The 22,181-nt window shown below is 46.3% G+C and overlaps 1 protein-coding gene and 2 long non-coding RNA genes across 3 annotated transcripts in view; 1 reads left to right on the forward strand and 2 right to left on the reverse strand.

Moving 5' to 3' along the window:
* Positions 1-2,889: 2,889 nt before the first annotated feature.
* Positions 2,890-8,569, reverse strand: LOC135828729 (uncharacterized). Its single transcript, XR_010555739.1, has 3 exons — positions 8,457-8,569; positions 5,524-5,595; positions 2,890-2,959 (listed from the first exon to the last, which is right to left on the reverse strand). It is a non-coding gene; the product is annotated as an uncharacterized LOC135828729 (long non-coding RNA).
* Positions 8,570-12,236: 3,667 nt separating this feature from the next.
* LOC135828388 (uncharacterized) lies at positions 12,237-13,062 on the forward strand. The gene is made up of 3 exons (XR_010555653.1): positions 12,237-12,293; positions 12,378-12,445; positions 12,945-13,062. It is a non-coding gene; the product is annotated as an uncharacterized LOC135828388 (long non-coding RNA).
* Positions 13,063-14,535: 1,473 nt separating this feature from the next.
* LOC135828861 (latrophilin-like protein LAT-2) overlaps positions 14,536-22,181 on the reverse strand; it is a 54,863-nt gene continuing 47,217 nt past the window's right edge. The window contains exons 23-26 of the mRNA XM_065341289.1: positions 20,022-20,152; positions 18,786-19,048; positions 17,017-17,086; positions 14,536-15,870 (exon numbers count right to left, since the gene is read on the reverse strand). Coding sequence (XP_065197361.1) covers positions 15,132-15,870; positions 17,017-17,086; positions 18,786-19,048; positions 20,022-20,152 — 1,203 coding nt within the window. The 3' untranslated portion in view covers positions 14,536-15,131. The remainder of the gene's footprint in view (positions 15,871-17,016; positions 17,087-18,785; positions 19,049-20,021; positions 20,153-22,181) is intronic.

Consider the following 22,181-nt stretch of genomic DNA (forward strand, 5'->3'; position numbering starts at 1 on the left):
ATTCAGCATCTCACAGATCATGGCCTGCTCCTGAATTCCAGCAGGAGCCAGATACTATTCATCAAAGGCAGACGCTCACACCCTCCACCTAACCTGAGCATTGTGTGTGGCTCGACTGTTATTGTCCAGTCTGAGGAGGTTCGAATTTGTAAATTCATATCGAGTGAAAGAGCATGAATACTAGTAGCTGCAAAATCTCTGAAACGTTTGTCTCGATATGACCAGCCGTTCAAGAGCTATGGCCAAAAATGTGCCCTTGCAAGGAAAGATATTTTTGTTGCACGCTGTCATTTTTTGGCAGCACTGTATCTGAATCTGAGCAGACCGTGTGCAACTTGTTGTATCATGGAAAAACGCGAAAGTGTGAAGAATTCCAAAAATCACGTTTTTAGCCATGTATTGGGCTGCACGGCGGCGTGCAGCAGGACTTTTGCCTGCACCCTCGTGGCGGTGCAGATATGTGGCTTGATTATTGTAGTTGACGTTGATTTAGCGACTTTGGCAAGTTTGAGTCGTGTCAAGAAGTCAGGTAGGGTTCAGTACTAGGCAGTAGTGGAACGTGAGTGGTAGTCTTTGCCGATTTTTGAGGGCATCCTGGATTTGGTGTGCAGCGCTGTGGAAATGGCTTGCTGTCGAGGTTCCAGCACTGGATGTTGTATCAAAGGTACGACCTCGTAGCACACCCTAAACCTAAAAAAATCTAAAATTGACTGTGGGGGTCCGTGAGAGAACGCCCACTCGTGCCGTTGTGACAGATTCCAGGGCCACGTTGAGGGGCCCTGTCCCACCACCCAAGGCTGCTTCTGGACTTATTTTTTGGTTTGGATCCCGCGCACGGACAGAATGGGCACATGAGAATGCAGCACAGCTAGCGGGTATGCATAACGCGTGTAGTGTGAACCGTTGCAGTGTATCTGAGAATGTGTTATGCATAACCGCTAGCTGTGCTGCATTCTCACGCTTCTTTTCATATTCTAGCTATATAACTGGTTGTTTTAGTGATTCTTATTATGTGACGATGCTCCACTGATGATAGTCACACGAAAACGTTCTGGAATTGTTTCATTTTAATTGTTTATGCATGGTTATGAGTGCACAATTGATATTTTTCATTGCTATTTTATGATTGCTTAATCTTTACCATTCGTCAAAAGAAAACACATGTACATACCGTATTTCCGCGCATATAACGCCATGGCGTTATAGGTGAAACATCGCTGTTTTGGACCAAATTTTTGGAGAAAATAGCCTCGTTTTTAACGCCATGGCGCTAAAAGTGAGAGACGCATACATGCAAAAAAATCGGCAGAGTATGAACTTCGAGTACTCGTACGGTGCCGTTGCACGTTCATGTCGAGCATCCATGTACTTTCAATTTTCCCTGAAAATTTCAAAATGTGAACCTATTGTGTACAAGGATAGGTGGCATGGAAACTTGTGTGAAGGTGCGGTGGCGGTATAGCATGTGCCAGGGGGATGGGTACATGCCGAGAGAATCACCGCTACTGTACGTTCACTGAAAGAATTGAACTCACCTTTAACGCCAGATGCAACTTCCTCCACATTGAATTTTGTTCGCTTATAACGCCATGGCTTTATAAGTGAGGGTGGCCTTTTATTCGGATATATCGCCATGGCTATATATGCGCGGAAATACGGTAATAGTTAGCACAGGAGATTGTTCTTCATTTATCCATAATATGAACTCACAAGTCTCGAAGGCTGAAGAGATTTGCAAATGCTCCCTCCGGTAAAGACGTTAAAGAATTTATTGTCAAATACCTGTTAGCATGAACGGGAGACAGGATGGTGTTCATTAATTAAGGTCCCATTGCAAACGGTATAATGTGATTGGCATGACAACTACCGGTGATGACACATTGAACAAATTGCAAAGGACATGCAGTTGAGCCGAGCTAGATCAGCTAAACCCGATCCCTGCAGATGCCAGTCGTTCCTGAAGTCCCAACGCAGCTCGACATCAGGTGGTTCCTCCTTTGTCGCTTCGCGAAGCTGTACAGGATTATCAGTTGTGTTAGGCTGTGTAGACAAGAGCTGAACTGCGAGCGCTTGCACATAATTCACAACTTCAAAAAACGACAGTTCGCGCTTAGTTGAAATAATTTTGTTGCGTGGGTGGTTAGAATAGTTCGTCGCCGCAACAGTGAATTTCCTGAAGTTCATGAGGCCAAGCAAAGACTACTCCAAGCTGAGGACCAGTTATTTCGGTCTCTACATAGCGGCTGGCGTTGAGACAACTCAGGAATAGCTGATACTATCTGCCAAACAAAAACTAGCACGAAGTTGACTAGGAGATGAGGGGTTTAATTAAATCGACATAGCAGGATGGTGATTTTAAACATGCTATACTGCTGGAGTGACTTTCAATGCAGAAACGATCCGCTATCATCTAGGTATTAGTTGTGGGCTTCAAGCGCTTGCGGCCTTGGAGGTGGATATGAAGAGTTTTCTGCTCGCCGGGCGTTCCTTATGCACCTCTGAGGTGCTGCCAAAGCTTCTATAAACAGGGTATTCTAATCTATAAGGGATAACACCATCAAACCAGTCGTTCTGGGTATAAAGCATTTCCTGATTGCTGTACTAGCCAGCTCAAGAACCAGAACGATGCACTAAACTAGGTGCTTGTGTTAACTTCTGCTGATGGTCAATGTAATAAAGTCATCTAATCCTAACGCGCGTGGGAATCAGCAAGCAGCCAAATTACTTGAAATTACAGTAAGACATGAAGGCCTGCCTGAGCAGACATTAGACCCACGATGTTCTGCAGATTGATAAGCAACTGAAGAAGAGCGGAATGTCAATCATACTCAAAGAACTCTGAAGTGCGCAGGAAATGGTTCTTAATTTCTCCGAATGATGTACTTACAAGTACTGAAGGTTAACGAGATCTGAGAATGCTCCCTCCGGTAAAGATGTTAAAGCATTGCTGCTCAGGTCCCTGTGAACAAGAGTAACAGAATTTATGATTTAGATTTTTCGGTCATGGCTATGCCTCTTTACCGCCTAGTCTGGCTTCTGCCCATTGTCTCCAAAGTCTTGGAATCGCTAGTGGTCCAGCACCTTCACGACCATCTGGACAGCACACCCGGGGCAATTCCCAATGAACAGTTTGCATACAGGCGGGGATCACAGTACTGAGGACCTTCTAACACTTGCCATCAATAACTGGCAGATAAGTATGGATACCGGAGACTATACGGGCGTACTCAATGTGAGCAGCACTCTCATGATCCAAGGAGAATGTGGTCAACCTTGAACGCGGTAACCGGCCGCTCCAAGGCAAGGCAGGACCCAGTGTGCGATGTTTCTGCAGTGAGCAGCTCCTTCAATAGTATTGTCACTGATCCAAGTCGTCCGGACACCCTACAGATACCCCATGGTCCCTGCACCCGCAACTCACTATCAGCTCTCACGCCAATGACCTGTCCCGCAGTACAGCGATTACTCGCCACAATCGATCCTGACAAGGCTACAGGCAGTGACGAGATCCCTGGCCGTCTGCTGCGAGCCTGCAGTGATATTGTTGCCCCGCACTTATGCGACCTCTTCAATGCCTCCTTGCATTCCGGTCGCCTACCGAAGCCGTTCAAACACGCCCTGGTAAAGCCGCTTTACAAAGCAGGGGACCCAACAGTCGCCACTAACTACAGACCTGTGTCATTATTACCAATTGTTGCGAAGCTGCTTGAAAAGGTAGTACATCGCCAGCTTACAAGGTTCCTCGCGGCAAACGACGTGCTGCCGACCACGCAATTTGCATACCGCACAAACCACTGCACTGAAGACGCTTTGGTACTCCTGACGGAGAACATTCTCCATGCAAAGGACGCGCGACTAGCCAGTGGTGTGTGTTTGCTGGACATGTCGAAGGCTTTCGACAAAGTCAAGCATGACATTCTTGTACGCGATCTTTTCGAAGTTGGCCTTCACGGCACTGCACTCCAATGGTTTGCAGACTACCTCGAAGGACGCACCCAACAAGTGCAAATCGCTGGATCCATTGGTGTCAGTGGCACATGCTCATGTGGCGTCCCGCAGGGTTCCGTTCTCGGACCCGTGCTTTTCAACATCTACACCAGGCATGTGCCCACCATTGCCAGTCCGTCCATCTCAGTGCAGTTTGCTGACGATATTGCTCTCACGTTCAGCCACCCTGATTGCCAGGAAGTATCGCGAGTTCTAACAACGTCTACAACCGAGATTGCTAACCACCTCCAGGAACGGAATCTAATCCTGAACACTAGCAAAAGCCATGTCCTGCGAATTTCCGGCCAAGACATTACTGTCAAATGCCGTGGAAACCCGCTACCAGCAGTTCCCCATGCGAAGTACCTGGGCATCACGATAGACGAGCACGTTCGATTTGACGAACACGTTAACAATGTTGTGAAGAAGGCCTCGCAGAAGGTGGGAGCACTCTGGAGAGCCCGCCGTTGCCTTACAAGAAAGTCCAGAGAGCAGTACGTGAAATCCGTTGTGATGCCAGATTTGCTCTACGGGTCCGTGGCGTTCTCTGGGTGCCTTCGACAAGACCAGCGGTCCCGCCTTCAGGTCCAGCAAAACCGTGCGGCACGCGCCGTATTCGGCCTGCCACCTCGCACAAGCGCCCAACCTCTGCTTGCTCGTCTGCAGCTGTATGGCATCGAAGAGCTCCACAAGCAAAAGACCCTTATTATGATCTGGCGTTGCTCGAATGGTCGGGCAAGCAATGCACTGCAAGCCCTTCTGGAGCATCCCAGTACTCGAACAACGCGCGCACAACGCAGCTTGGGCCTTCGAGTGCCCAAATCTGCCTCCAAAGCCGGCCACGACCGTCCAACCGCTCGCGGGTCCATTTTATGGAACACCCTGCCATCCGACGTGCGTGGTATTACCCAGTACCACCAGTTCAAACAAGCCTGCCTCCCGTTCTGTCTTGCTAGCAGTAGCACCCACTACTGAACACTACAGGAATCTTTGAACGTTTGCACAGTACCAGTCATGTGCTGTTTACCGCCTCCCCGTTGTTGTATTCTAACGTTAACGTTATTCATTGACTGAGCGTTCTTTGCTTTGTACTACACCCTGCTATCATGTTAGGCTATTTCCTACAATATTTTACTGTTTCCATTCGCTTCCATGTAATTGGGCGACACCGCCCGTTTGGTTCTGCGAATTCAAATAAAAATGTACCTACCTACCTACTGCGGCTCGATATGAGCAAAGCCTTTGAGCGAACCACCAAACGCTAATAGACAATGATGATGACCTTAACAATCTGAAGATCTGTGGAAATGCTCTTGAGTAGTTCAAGTCATAATATCTGTTTCACCGACATCAACGTGTAGAAGTGAACGGAACCGCAAGTGACTGTAGAACCTGCACTAGGGACGTTCCTCGGGGTTCAGTCCTAGGCCCTACCCCTTTCAACTTCTACACTCAATTTGTCTCCACTCTGCCATTGCGCTACAATGAAATAAATGTAGTTGCACGGGACATTGTTCTTCCAAAATGTGTACTCACAAATTCCGAAGGCTGAAGAGATCTGCAAATGCTCTCTTCGGTAAAGATGTTACATTAGTATAGCTCAGGTCCCTGTTAACAAGAATAGCAGAAGTGATGGTGTATATCAAGAATCCGCAGTATACGTCATTGACAGTACAACTACATGCACTGTTGATGACTCATTGAACACAATACAAAGGTACACAAAACAAGCTTAACCCAATGTGGACTGTACGACGGACGTTTTGGTCATGACTGTGATCTGCATGCTATTAACACTCACATGGTCGTTGGTCCGATTTCCCTCTCCGAAATGTAGCATGAGGTAAACCTGATGAGGGCTAGATAAAGGGGTAAAAGCGGTAGCACTCGGCCCTGTACAGATTATTATATCACCCACCACACCACAATTCCGCTCTCCAGTCCACCGTCCAACGACGTTGCCACAGCACACCACCAGCCAAGCGACACATCCCTTGGTAGTGGATTCCCTCATCCAGCTGTTTCGTGTATGAAACTCTCGTCAGCGAAGGTAGATATTATAGAAAGGCTGAGATAGTGAAAAGCGCAATGATGTACTGAATGGGGCAAGACAAATGTGCGCGCATGAGGCGCGAAGACTAGTGATAAGCAAGAGATACAAGTGCAAAACAGTGTGAAGCAATAAACTGGTGATAAGTAAAAATGTGATACTTTTACCAGGTGTGAATTTGGAAGACTTTTTCAAAACTGTTTTTTAACACTTCATTGCTAAGCTACTGTATCATTGAACAAAGAATGCCTGTGATGTGATCATGACGATGGTGAGGTACTGTGTGGTGAATGAGTACACCGAGTGAATTTTTTTATTATATATACACAGCCCCCCTCAGCTACAACCTGCGCCCATTCGCTCTGGAGTGCTGTGAGGAGGTCAGCTGTGCCACGGCCACGTCTAAAACCAAACTGGCTGTCAGGCAGCAGGTCGTTGCGCTCCTGGAAATTGGTGACTTGTTGGTTTATAATACACTCCATGACCTTGGATAAAATAGAGAGCAAGGACATAGGCCGGTAGTTGGATGGCCTAGATCGAGGTGGCTTCTTGTATACCGGGACAACGTGAGCGAGCTTCCATTGGGAAGGTACAACACTGGCACGAAAGCTAACACGCTAACACGGAACAGTTTCGTGAAGGGAGCAGCAAGTTCCTTAGAGCACCCTTTCAATACCCGAGATGGAATGCTGTCAGGTCCAGATGCCTTGGATGGGACTAGCCTTGCAAGATGCCGCCGGACTGAAGCTTCTCGGAAATGAACGTGCCTTAATGGCTCGTGGGTCGGGGTGGTCACCGCAGGAAGATCATTGATAGTAGAATGCCCCAGGAGCCGCCAGCTTGGCTACTTGCTAAGCTGTACTGTCTGCCTCAATTCACACCTGGTTCCCAATATTACGTTTTCACATTTTCACAAGTTAATTTTTGCCGCGTCTTTTGCACTCGTATCTTTCTGCTTTGCCCTAATGTTCGCGCCTCCTCCCGCGCAATACGCTTACCCTTTCAACCTTTCACTATCTTACCCATTCTACAATATCTACCTTTATTGAAGAGAGTTTATACTCAAAACAGCTGCTTGAAGGAATTCAGTGCCAAACGGATGGGAAGCGCAGGTTAAGGTGTGGTGGTTGATGACAAATCCGATAGCTATAGTGACCATTCCAGGAATCGTCCTCATAGCTGCAGTTGCAGCATTGCCAGCAATACCGGAATTCCGACGTTACAGCAGCACTGCCAGCAGACACCAAACTCCGGCTGGCTGTCACAGCAGTAACAGAACTGGCAGCAGTAGCAGAACTGGCAGCAGTAACAGAACTGGCAAGAATCACACTCTTAGTACTCGTACTCATTGTAGGTGAGGCAGTTAGACTGCTCAGCAAGAGCGCTGCTTCACACGTCCCTGGTACGACTCCCGCTCCGGTACAGTATGCTTACATTTATCCTTTTCTTCTTTTTCTAGTGCACTTCTTTTAATCACATCATCAGCGTCAGCAACGATCACTGAACTTTTCAACATCTTCCGTACTTCCTGCGTGACCGTGGATCGCTCCCTGCCCGCTTGAGTCAGTGGAGATCTCCCTCCCCGACTGGGCTGTGCTGAGCAGACCTCGGCGAGCACTTCGCTTACCCGCTCCAACACGTCGTCGTGCTTTCTCTGGAGCTCGTCCAGCTCATCGTGAATGCCCTCAGTTGGCAGACCCGCCGCTTTCAGAAGCATCACCCAAACTGCCTCTTCCGCCGCATAGTTTTAAGCGCATCTAACTCTGCGTTCAGCTCTTATGCATCGCCGGGACTGGTGTCACTGTGTAGTTTCGAGGGGATCGCTCTGTGCGTATTGAGTGTTGTACGAAAACTTGGTTTGAATCCTAAGTTGTCTCTCTACAAATTTTCTTCATATTTTTATCGTTTTATTGCACATTGTCTCCACCGTTTTACATTGCATGATAGCCTTTGGCGGACTATGCTCGGCCAATCGTCAAATTATGCTTTTGATTATGCCACAATTATGCCAACAAATATGCTGAATTATGCTCGGTTCCACTATGTATTCACGCTTTACATAGAGGATTGAGAAACTACGCATACACACACGGCCTAAGCATAATTTTTGTCTAAACCGAAAAATTATGCCGACTTTACACGTTGGAATCCGTATAATATTATGCCGGAGCATAATTTTTTGACGAAATCCCAAGATTATGCCAAATATTATGCCGGCATAATCCGCCAAGGGCTATTGCATGAATCAAGTATACACAAATGCCGATTCAGCTTGTCTTATTGTTGCGGTTATCAAAATAATTATAACAGCAACATTCAATCAGCTCGAATACATGTGCAATGCTGCAGTCATTACTACTGACATACATACTATAGAGTATTATTTTATAATCAATAGCCACCAGTTAATCATACTTACATTTTATGTATATTAACAGGAAACGATGCCGGAAGACCATTGCAGGTAACTCCCCCTGTTGCCTCACAGGTACACCGGAGAGTGTCACATTGTGAGCTTGCCCGATGAGAGGAGATTGCCAGCATCAACAGCAAAAAAAGGAACATCCTTCGCCTGCCAGTTGTCATTGCTTGGGCTTGAAACAAATTGTTAGTGGCGCATTCACTTCAAGGACAATAGTCGACAGCTTTATCCACAACACTCCCAGCTCCCTCCCCCACTTTCAAGACAAATTTAGTCGGCGCGAATGTCTCAAAGAGGTATGCAGAGAATGTCTCACAGAGGTCTGCAGAAACTAGCACTGGCCGGCTAAGCTCATTTGAATCTGCCACTTAGCTTTTATTACTAATTTCACTATACTTGCCTTCACCATCAACACTACATTCAAACACGTTACCTGACTTGGGCAGTCACACCCACAAACACATACCAACGGTATACAAAAACACATACACTAACACTTACACGTACCATACACACGAAAACACACACATACACACACCTACTTGAACGCACAACCATACGCACACACAGGCACTTACAACGTACACAGACACTCTCATGTGTACTAGCATGTAGGTGTACATGTAAACACGTTGATGTGCAGAACCAGTGGCCGATATTGTCTATTGTATTTGACAATTGTTTTTTGTTGCTGAGGAAGTCATGAACAACTGCCCAATTGCAATCAGCAGACGACATCTGCCAATATCGTCACGTTTCTCAAGATTATTAACATCCGCGGGCCGTCCTATATTGCCTTTTTGTCCGGTTTCTTAGTTCCGAAATATCTAGCATCAATGAACATGGCAGTTGCAGGTATGGCGATACGTGATTTTAGAAGTGGATATCAGCTGACCCCGTCTGACGGTCTTGGTAGGAACACTAACAGCTGAGTCACAAGGATGTGATTCCTATTTGTTTTGACAGCAAAGGGATTGATTGGATAGCTTGCTCATGCACGGAGGTTTTGTTTATGAACTTGAAAGATTCCACGCATCTGATATACTCAAATACGTGCAGAGATTTGTCAGTGCTTGGAGTTCACAGTACTGATAACTATACCAGAGTACACCAGAGTCAAAGAGCTACACGTTATGCTATAATATCCACATACATCACTGCAGTTACTTTACAATCACTCACGCGATAACCTTGCACGACACTGAGCAACTGTGCTGGCAATCAGCTCAGCTCTAGCATATCTGCGATGCGCACTCCAACATCCTTACAACTTGGAAGGTTCTAAGTTATAACGTTAGAAATTACATGAAGACGAGAAGGTGGGCACAAGCAGGACAAGCACGAGCTGAAAGTCAAGATGCGCTAGACCTGATTGCCAGTAAGGTGTAGAACGTCTGTACCGTTGCTTAGTGTCCTACAATGGTATGGCATGAGCTATTTGTCAAGTAACTGGTGGTGCTAGTGGATAGTATTGCGTAACATGTAGCTCCCTGGTCCACTTTTCTTTTGATAAATAAATCCTTGGCTCTCCCCCCCCCCCTCGTCTAATAAAACAAAGCGTGTGTCATTTCACCTTCATACAAAACGAAATGCACAATAATTATTCATTTTACATGTACTCCCACATTCGCTTCGTTCGACGCTAAAGCAATACGTAGCACACTGAATGAGCAGGATTATCGTTCCCAGGACGCCGTTTACACATAACCAAGGGCTAATAACGTTATTACTATTATTCTGATCATCGCTCACTAGGTACACTAGGAGACACTCGACTTAGCAACGAGCACGAAATCGCCCTGCTGGTCATATATGTATTCCCACAATGTCGCGTTTTTCGTCAGTGTTTATGAAAACGACGTTCAAATCTTATAATAATATTCTTCCATTGCGTTGATATCATTCTTATCTCCGCGGAAACATATTAATTATACACAATATTTCGGGAGCAGCACGGTCTTTAAATTTTCATCCGCTCTTACGTAGTACGCAATGTCTTATGTCTCATGAACATGAATTCTGCCCATTGACCATTGACCGTACATTTGCCATTGATGACCATCTGTTTGTCTCCGCCCGTGAGCCACATAGTAGTTCTCGTCTTCCATTTAGCCGTACGCCGTCCATGCAATATCAAACAGACAGTCTTATGTCAGTGCTTATTAGAAGCTGCAGGTTTGACACTACACTGTCAGATGGGTCCTGCTGATCTCTTGTACTAGCGAGTACAACTTACTTACCTGGTTTTATGAAGTGTAGATCTACCTGCTTAACGTAAAAGGATGCAACTGGTGCACACAGCACGAATAAGTATATGTTATCGCATGGTTGCAAGGGCCTTATGGCATATTATTGCCCCGAGAGGTTAGCCCGAGGGCCGTAGGCCCAAGGGCTAACCTCGAGGGGCAATAATATGCCATAAGGCCCGCAGCAACCATGCGATAAAAAATTTATCACATGGCCCACAGAGCAGACCATTGGGCTGCTGTTGAAATTAGCCCAAATGCCAACACATTATGACCACAATGTATATTAATGTGCTATCATTATCAAAACAGGAAAAATGAAGATATTTCTCCTACACCCTAACAAAAAGTCTTCTACAGGCCATCAGAGAGTATACAGTACTGAAAGACGGAGACAGAAAGAAGTGCCGGCACCGCATCGTCATAGCAATAGACATGGCAACGACAATAAAATACAGCAGAATCATAATTTCAATTGAAAAATTAAGAGTGCTACCACAAAGAGTTTCTTCATGTTTACATGTGTATCAGGAAGTTGTCAAATACAGTACTGCAACAAGTGCAAGTATTTGACGACTCCCTGGTGTGTAATTCTGAGGACAATTTTTCTTCTTCTTTTCAGCTCCAGATAGCTGTATTTTTCATTGAAAAACACTCCTGAATTGTTGTGTTTGTTGTTCAAGCAAAGGTGAGATGAGCCTGGTAAGAGTTTTGCGTGGCACATGAAGACCACACGTACACACAGGCAGTGACTTTGCGAGGATTTGAAAACGCACGATGCTGAGTTGAATTTGTGTTATTTCAAATAATTGTTTGTGATCACAGTACCACTTCGAGCAGAACTGAATCTTATCCACAAGCTTACCGACGGTCAGGCTGCCAACATGACTGAACAAATGATCCCTGCAAGCACCACACGGCAGACGTCCGAGGCCATGTCCATTGCCGGCATGCCGGGATGTCCATCTCCAAAAAGAATTCCATCTTCGTCTCAATGCTACACTGCGACTCGTCGTAGAGTCGTACAGTCTACAGAGTCGTCGTACGAGCGTAGTCACGCGATCACTGAAATAAACAATTTTTTTGCGGGCAAATAAACTATTTTTTTGCGGGCAATATCGCATATTATTGCCCGCGGCGCGAAAGGTGCTGATTCGCTGGAGTACGGGCAACAATCACGTGCCATGTGATAAGCCGTAATTATGCCCTTCAGTAGTACTGCTTTTTAGTTCGAGTGGGCGAGTAACGGAACGTCTTCTGAGAAGCCTTACTAACAGGAGGTAGTAACAAGTTGTACTTAGTGGTGAGGACGCGAGGCTTGGCAAGGAAGTGAGCAACCCCGCTATTGTTCAATTCTTCCTGGAAGAGAAAGCGTATTTGGAACACGTGGTTATAAGTGTTGAGGATACGAGGTTTGGCAAGGAAGCCAGCTACCTGTGCATCGCTATTTCTCAATTCTGTCTGGAAGAGAAGTGTTCTTGTTAGACTTCGGCCAGCGAGGAAGTGCAACTTGACGGTAGCTTCCGCGGTTCCCGCATTGGGTATGGCTCCGACAGCCTTGACCACGATGACGAGAAATCCAATGCTGGTATGGGTCTCAGCAATGGGTATTGCTGTGTCGCCGGTCCGTACGAGCTCTCAATGTCCTGCGGTTTGCATGTGGTTATTATAGGGATAAGGCGCGTGTGGTGATCTGCTCGTCTCTGAAGACAGCTAATCCTACCAACACCTGAAATTCTTGTAAGCAAGCATGTTTTCACGGCTATAATCCGTCTTTAATTCCCGTAGCTATGCAGAAGACGTTACTTCAGTAACGTCTGGCGTTAGCCAGGGTCCACACAGCTTTAATTTGGTATTTGTGTGTTTGTTTGTTTGTGTGTTTGTGTCACGCCTGGCGCTATCCCGTATCTGTCCCGTACCGTACCGTACCATCAAACACAGCTGGCCACATACAGCTGGCCGCAATATTCAAATAGGGCTTTCAAACGCAAGATCATAACGTGAAGCAACTTGGAAGATTGGGTATGAATGCGAAGTGTATGGGGAATGCATGAAGGGCGATAGTGCGGGTTCGAATCCCAGGATATGCCTGAAAAAAAATAGGAGAATTGAAAAATTTATAATATCCCTATGCTTTTTGCCGACATCAATCTCGTGGCCAGGATACAGCTGCCTTAGTATTACCTAATGCGTACATATATTGGGTATGGACTGCACTCAGTTTCTTTTCTGGCTGCAGGTCGGTGGAACACTCTTCCTCCAAACTGTCGTCAGGCACAATCTGCTGGTACTTTTGCTCAACTCACAAAGATTCACCTAGGGTTCCCTGTAACAAGGCCATGCCTGTTGGGACTCCCCTAGTCAAATAATAAATACTACTACAGTACTACTACTACTACTACTATCAAGGCGGTAGACGGTGTCGTATTACCCACGATCGTACCTTTCCCGTACCTATCCCGTACCGTACCGTATCATCAAAGACGGCTGGCCAAAATGCATATTCAAATAGGGCTTTCAAATGCAAGATCATAACGTGAAGCAACTTGGAAGAATTAGTATGTATGCGAAGTTTATCGGGGGATGCATGCAGGGCGCGCGATAGTGCGGGTTCGAATCCCAGGTTATGTCTAAAATAAAGGATTTTTTTAAAGAATTTATAACATCCCTATGCTTTTTTTTGTCTAGGTCATCAAGGCAAAAAAGCATAGCGTAGGGCCCTGAGCTTCCAAGCTCTCTCGTTGATTCTGTTTACACTCGGCATGACTCCAATGTGAAACGCCCCAAATGGCTGTGGCACCACGTGGGAAAACGAGAAAAAATTCTACGAAATCGTCCCAGGGGAGTTTTCTTGTTTATAATACGGACAACTGTGACCTTACGTAAAACGAGCGTTAGAACATTGCATGTCCCATTAGTTAGTACATGTTTGTGTTCGTTATTGTTTACTTCAATCCCTTGCTATAATTAGACTCCGGTGGCGTCCTAGGTCCTCTTATTATAAAAATATTAAATAAAGTTCACACAAGCCCGTTACCACTTTCTGACTCAAATGTTTTGAAGAACACAAACAGCTCAGGAAGTTTTTCGCTGGCGTCAGGCCACCAAATGCCTGGTATACCAAGGTGGCAGATGCAGCAGTGAGGGTGAGTTGGTAACTCTCACAACCAATGCCCAACAAGGCTGCGAACCTTGTTAGCTCCATCCATGTTACCCTCACTCCGAGCAGTGAGTAGATCTACCCAGTTGACCATGGGTGCCGGCGCAGTTCATTGCATGTAAAGTGGTTCACGCATGCATCACCGCATTTGTTAGCACAGTACACGCTTCCTGCTCCCAGACGGGGTCACGAACTCGGGACCTTGTGATTCGCAAACAGGCCCACAACCACTCGACCAAAGCGATAATTATATTGATGATTGTGCTCTTTACGCAAAGAACTAGCCGATAGACAGATTGAGTAGGGGTAAAGTTGTACACTGGAAAGTGTACAATATGTGCCGGTATTTACTTTCAAAATTAATGATTTTCTTATCAGATTAAAATGGTCGCTGTATCCAGTGCAGTTGCTGTATAGAACTGTCCGTGCATGGAAAGACGACATTAAAAGCAGGTGGTCGCTAAACACAGAGGTCGCTAAACACAGAGGTCGCTAAACACAGAGGTCGCTAAACACAGAGGTCGCTTACACCAGGTTTTACTGTACATGTACGTACTAGGCGAGTTCCACTGGATAAACAAAGCTAACAGCATCTGCGGTAGTCCATAACGTTTTACATAATGTAGTGTCTTGTATAGCCGCCTGTCTTGTATAAAAGCCTGTCTTGTATAGAAGCTTGTTTTAGAACACAAGCCTGATGTTTAAGATACACTGTCAGCACATACTCCTGGTTTAGTGTTGACATACATAGAAATACGAGGTTGGAGTGGAAGCCTAACTTGAATAGAAGCCTAGCACTGACATCGGTTTATACGGCTGTAAGCATCTGCCTTTATACGCGACATTACAGAAAGCAATCGTTACACAGGAAAGTCATCCGAGGCTAGCAAAGCGGACATGAAGTAAGAAGGATCGCGGTTTTTTGTGGGGCATCAGCCTCCGCAAAAAAGAGAAACAGAAAGAACAGAATCAAAGATAAAGGGGTGGGGAGAGAGCGATATATATAAATAGAGAGAGAGAGAGACACACACACGCACACGCACACGCGCACACACACATAAACAGACAGAGATAGACACAATTATAGACATGCATACACACATACGCACACATGCACACACACACACACATGTATACCCGGACGCGTGTGCATGTACACACACATACATACACATAATATTCTGTACACAACCCCCCCCCCCACACACACACACGAATGCAGAGGTAGCAGAGAAGAATCGGTGATGGAAATGTATCATCTCAGCGTTACACAATGTCTTCTTCTTCATCTTCTTCTCTCTGATCCATACTTCCTTCTTCCTGGGTTTCTGAGAGTTCCAGCATTTCGCCTGTGCTTCTGAGACGGAATGTAGAGGTTTGTTGGGACCCTGTATCAGAAATTCCAACCAAAGGAGTTAGACTGGTGATGCTGGATAATTGCTGACTACTCAGTTGCCTATCCTCTTCCGAAAGCTGTCGATCCTCCAGGTTTCTTCCCTCTGCAGCAGGATTTTCAACGGTGGGGTTCCTTTCACTTCTGCTGCCCGGCCGTTGGGTCGAGGCGTTCGGTATAGATCCTGCGCTGCCTGTTACGTTGGTCGAGCGCTGGGAAGTGCTTGTGAGCCTGGGGAAATGCAGCAGCACTGATGCAATGGATGCTCGCCAGGTGGTACGCACGTCTACGTCACGTGACACGTGTAGAAAGATTCCCAGTCCCTGCAGAGTGTTGGTGATGGCAAAGATGAACTGAAGAGCGAGGTGATCATAGACGGCTACCAGGGCACCAAACAGCCAGGAAATTCCTAGCAGAACTGACAATGCAACGACGACTCGAAGTAGATACGACACACTGGACGTGTCTTTTGCCTTTCCTGTTATCGCACTGCTTCTGTGATGACGCAACAAGACTACTACTCGTACGATTACTGCTATATTTGAGAGCAGGCAGACACACATCGGAGAGATGAACGCTACGTAGAACACAGTATCGTTGGCAATCCAACAACTGCAGGAATCAGAAACACGAACAAACATCACAGTTCAGGATCCTAAGTGGTGTGTTACTGCGTGTTATGTGTGTACCATTGTACAGTGTTACCAAGTGCCCTCTACCCCGATGCGTACTGCCCCGTGCCATTTTGCAGAAATTTTCAGAGATTTGCGGCGTTGTTTTTCTCTTCAGGACAAATTTTTGACTGATTTAGTGAAATTTGGAAAAAACGATACTGTACAACCTTTCCAGCTACAGGCTTCACGTCTTGTGAAGCCTACGAATACAATTTTCAACTTCGCCAGGTCATTACTTTGGTCTACTTTGCTTGATTTTCACAATTTAGGGCTCGTTGGAAAGCGCTTGGCAGGAGCAACGCTAGGATGCCAAGCTCCATTATGAAGCCGGCACAAATCAGGCGCGGTAGCACAGCAAAATCGTCTCTAAGCCTAATATGCAAACAAATTCGCCCCATCAACACCATTCCACTTTCCTTCATCGCAGAACACTCAACTTTTTTCTGGGCGATTCAAATCTCAGTCGGCTACATCATTATAAAGTGCTCGGTTGCTCAAAGAGCACACAAAAAGAGATTTCGCCCCAAAATGGCGAAGAGATCGATCAAACATTTGATTTTCCGTGGTAAGAATACCTGAATACGGAGCGCAATATCTCTGAAGTCCGACATCGTATCTCTTCAGTGATTGCATTGGACAGCTTGGATTTGTTGCTACAACGTAGACCCTTCGATTGTTGCATTTCCACAAGAAACTATGGAGCTACGAAGGTTTTAGTAATCGATTATACACGCACGTGAACGTTTGCGGGATATTCGATTGAAATCTGTACTGTGGATAAAACTTCGTTTTTCCGTAAGAACATGGACAAATACGGGCGGCGGTTGGCAACACTGTTTTGTATGTGTTTTGGTTTGCATCGCCAGTGTCATCTGACTTATCTTGCATGGAAAGCCCAGCATAGACAATACGCAAGTCCAAAGTTGTGCCACTAGAAGAAAGAGAGAGGGAGACTGAGAGAGATGCTGAGAGAGAGAGATAAAGACAGCCAGACACAAAGAGAGACAGAGAGACAGATATGGAGGGAGAGAAAGATATAAAGCGAGAGAGAGATACGCCAACGGAATTCACATCATCGTCTTACTATTTTCCGCTGCCATACACGTCGAAGCTTCCAATTCCTCCTGAGATTGCAACAATGAATAGTGGCATACCTAGAAAAACACACATTGAAATCAACAATAACCTTTGGAAAATGCGCGCACTTGAGGTGATATTTTTGAGAGAAACCTTTTTTAAAGTCTTATATGTTAGAATAACGTTTTACAGCAAATACAATGCAACTTCAGTCCATCACTTTTACACCGTTAAACACTGGAAATCCATGTCCAGATCAAGAAAGTGTGGCACTTGCACATATGGGGTGAGACGCAAATTTTTTGTTCCACAGCTAAATTTGAAGTCACGAGTTTGACAATGCGTCCTTTCCAGAAGGCCGAAAAGCAAAAAATCCACCGCCACTTTGTTTCTAGTAGGCATCCACGTCAGGTTTGTCTTAGACAGTGTGAAAGAAACATTGGGTTTTATAGTACATTTCAAAAAGATTTACAATCAGGTTTTGGTCTTAAAAAGTATGAAGATAAGGGAAATTTGGACAACAAAGTACAAAGAATGGCTTGTTAGGACACGGCAAATTGTGCTGTGTAGGCCTTGGAATAATTGGACTAGCCGTTAAGGAGTTAGAATATCGGAAAGGTTTCCGGCCTTTCCCAGGGTTTACAATTTGCCCTGGAAACCATTATCGATTTTTGATTAAAAAAACCACGATTTATCCTTTCCTTTTTGGCCTTGTGGTTATGAATGCTGTCTGCTGACCATAAAGTTGTGAGCTCAAATCCTAAACTATCTTCGAGTCAAACGGTTTTTTCATTGTTTTGGTGATCTACAAGACAAAATTTAATAAAAGAAGGTGGCTGCGCCAAACGACTTGTTGGAGCTTGCATTTCCTGCCGAACTGACTGACACTTGACTGGATCACGCCATGTGATTCTGAACACACCCACAACACTGAAACAGTGTGGGTGAACATGGAAGTCATTGCGCTGTAGCTACGTGTTGTTGAATACACCAGCACATCGATCCATCGATTTATTTTTGAGAGTTATTTTAATATTTCAAGATCGCCAATATATTTGAATTTAGGAGTCAACGCCGGCTTCTATCAGCTTTCACAGGCGCCTGCTTTTCTCAAGATGTTGTCGAAGTCACACGGATAGCTTTGCCAAATCATAGCCTTGGGAATGAGTCTGTGTCGATGTCGTTTTCGTCACATGGTGAGAGTAAATTGCATCACAGCTCAAATAGTTTATTTGAGCACAAAACGAATTGGGACCCATCCCGCTCGTCAACATTTACCACACCTTCGACATGTCCTCTCTGACTCCATATCAATACGAGGAAGAACTCGTTTGTTGTAAATCAGACGTACGTGTACCGACGTGAGTGAGTTGTCATTTTTCATGCATTCGCGCGGAATATTTCTTCGAGTTCACAGTGAGTTTTTCCAGGCAGCGCTCGAGGGCTCATACGGTAAGACGGCAAACTCCCCGGGCGATCACCAGGATTGCAAATCTTTTTGAAACAGACTGTAAGTTCTGCTTGGAAGTGATTCTGACGACTGATTATGGGGTGGTGGCGTCCCACGAAGCGAAAAGGTGGTTCTTGACCAGGGAGTTGTACGACTCCTTGTTCTTGACCTGCCCAGTACGCGAACTCGTCGATTTTTTTTGGAAGTGATTGAGTTTTTTTTTCGACCGTGCTACGACTTACAGTGAGTTGGAAATATGTGTCTCAACTATCAAGAGAGTGATAAACAGAAAAAGTTCCAAATTTCTTGCCATGCTTTTGACTTACCTGCAGTCACCACATACGCTACTTTCACCGTGGACTGGTTGACAGCAGTTAGCAGATTCACCAGTTGTTTGTACAGCAAGAAGGCATCCAACGAGGTCAGCGCAAATGCCAGCAGAAACAGGAAGTGCAGCAACATGGCAATGGCTGTGCATGCTGCTCTGTTGGCCGTTGCACGTACTCCCAATGTGAACAGTAACAGCGCTAGCAGCAAGCTGGTACTCAGGCAGAAGACGATACGGTGGTGACGACGATTACGTATTGACCTGAAAACAAAATTTTAATAGTGATGGGAGATCAATGTTGTCACCATTCACAGAGAGATAGGGATACAGATGGAAAAATGCATAAGAACATGAAGAGATATATGGACACAGAGACGTGTACGCAACTGGACACACATGGCACACTTGCGCGTACGCAGTCACAAAATAGACGTATAAACAGACGGACCGACTTCGGACCTTGGGCGCCCATCGCTAGTGCGATGAGACCATGCACAAACACACACACACACACACACATGCACACACATACACATACACATACGCACACACTCACACATACACACACACACACATGCAAGGGCGCATGTGTATAGGAAGACAACCGGACTAGCAGACGGAAAGACAAACAGACAGAAGCACCTTAAATACAGATATTATCAAGAGCAGTTGTTGAACACTTGACACATTGGAAGACAATAAGGTCTACATGCGTGGTCAAATTGTTTCTCACAGTTCTCATGAGACTCGGCCAAAGGCCGAGTTGTCCGCGTCTGCAGGGACGCCACCACCCTCTTGGATCAAGGCGCAGATGCAGCTCCTAAGCTGTGGGAGGTGAGTAGATCAGACCCACCACAAAGAGGTAAAAGCCCGACAATCCCATTCGCCACATCCATGCATGCCCAACTCTACACAGAATCATCATGCAGGGCTCTTCACCCTTTCAGTCAGTCTACGCCATTACGATAAATTCATTTGTACCAATCTACAACATGTTTTGGAATATCGACCTTCCCCCCCCCCCCCTCTCCCCCACATGCTCTTGCTGGCATTGTTCATGAAAAAACGGAATTGAAGTGTCTCATTCTTGATTGTGTTTTCCCTTTGTTGAAGCCCCTGAAACCACTTACGGCTATGGGTCCTACATACTAACATAAACACACACCGTGACCAACCGGTTGGTACATGCAGTCGTGGTCTGCCAGAGAATATATTCACAATAGTGATAACGTACCGGAAACATGCGATTGTCGACATTGCAGCGATCAGTGAGGCAATAGATAGAGCACAGCCGATGTAGGTAACGATGCTCAGTGCTCTCTGGGCTTTGCTTTCCGGTCCTTGCTGATTGACTACATTGCGAGACTACATGTATGCAGGTACACAGGATACATTTACAGACATTATACATTCATGACTTTTGTGCATGTGCACAGCATGCATTCACACACACACACACCTTCCTTCCTTCGCCCACTGCCACGATTGGCTATGTGTCCCCAAACGGGGCGACTTGGAGGAGTGCTGTCTCCGGGACGCGGCATGAGGCCCTGCGAGTCCGGCGGGACGTGAACGGCTGTTTCACTGTTTGTTTTTTGCCTTTGCGGAGCGATGGGAGGTGCAACTATGTCTAGCGATGTCTTGAGGACGGCTGAAACGGCGTGTGCAGACCATACACAGGAGTGGTTTCACGGCAGGTTGTACACGAGAGCATACCACACTGTAGACTCCATCCTGACACCTGGTTCTCCACTCAGACCTATCATCTGCTGTTTCAAGCCACTCATTCATGCCAATGGACACCGCCGTCAGGTCATGTTTGATTGGGTCTTTCCACCTCTTCCGGGGGCCATGTGGAGGTCGTTTAGACGGCAAGGCACCAAAGAGCAATTGGCGGGGAATACGGTCATCCATGCGAGCCAGGTGGCCCAGCCATTGGAGACGACGGCGCCGGACCTTGTCAGAGACCTGCTCCATGTCACCCCACCACTGCCGTACCTGAAGGGTTGTCACGTGCTCGTCCATCTGGCGCGCCCGACTGATGCCCAGGACCATGCGTATAGATCGCAGGTGAAACGACTCCAGACGCTGGAGATCCCGTTGCCTCGGTGTCCAGTTCTCAGCACCATAGAGGAGTACTGCCAACACAGTGACTCCGTACACAACACGCTTGAGACCGATAGGAAACTCCGAGTTCGCAAACACAGCTTTCTTCAATGCGCCAAATGCGCCCGAAGCTGCGGCGATCCTGCGAGAGACATCAAAGCTACTCCTAGCATCAGGAGTGATCTGGCAGCCAAGATAGCGAAAGCTGTCCACGCATTCGACGGTTCCACCCAAAGGCAACATATCCGACGCCACCACACCAACGCCCATAGGCATGAACTTAGTTTTGCCCAGATTGACTGACAGGCCAAAAGATGCTGCAACCTGTCGAAACGTGGCCAAGGCCCTTTCAGCACCGCCGTAGGTTTTGGCGAACAGTGACGAATCGTCCGCAAACTGACACTCCGTGATAGTCACCCTGCGACACTCTCTGAGACGCGTATTGAACAAGCAGTCTCTGCGAAACTGCGACACCTGGATACCGATATCCTCGTCATTGGCGATGGTAGCATGCCACTTTTCCACAACCGCACCCATGAATAAGTTGAACAGGATCGGGGCCATAGTGCATCCCTGACGTAGGCCATTTCCCACCGGGAAAGGGTCGAGCAGATCTGCGCCGAGACGAATGGATGCAGACATGCCTTCATGGAACGACCGAATGATGGAGATCATCTTATCCGGCACGCCGAGCCTGGAGAGAACCCTATGCTTTGCGCAAGTCGATGAACACCGCAAAGCCCTTTGATGAATGCTCACACACACACACACACACACCCACACACACACACACACACACACACACACACACACACACACACACACACACACACACACACAACCACACACACACACACAACCACACACACACACACACACACACACACACACACACACACACACACACACACACACACACACACACACACACACACACACACACACACACACACACCTGCACACACACGTATGCACTCATATGCACGTATACCCAGGAACATAAATGCATGAGCACATCAAATGACAGACAAAGAACACATACCCCATGGGGAACAGGGAAGAATCCTTCAGTATGAATAAACACGCAAAAGTTACGAAAAATTTGCGTTCTAAGCGAAAAGATTGTCTTATAAGAAAACACACATACTGAGTTCCACGCTATTTAGATATGAATGCTTTGAGTTGTTTTGTTTTTTCACGGCTGAGCGTAGCGAAAGAGTGCAAAAAACGTATTTTTCACTCACAAATATTTTCGTGCATTTGCTCTTGTTCTGCGCAACTCCGTTGA

Source organism: Sycon ciliatum, chromosome 12 (assembly GCF_964019385.1).
Source record: "Sycon ciliatum chromosome 12, ocSycCili1.1, whole genome shotgun sequence".
Lineage (NCBI taxonomy): Eukaryota > Metazoa > Porifera > Calcarea > Leucosolenida > Sycettidae > Sycon > Sycon ciliatum.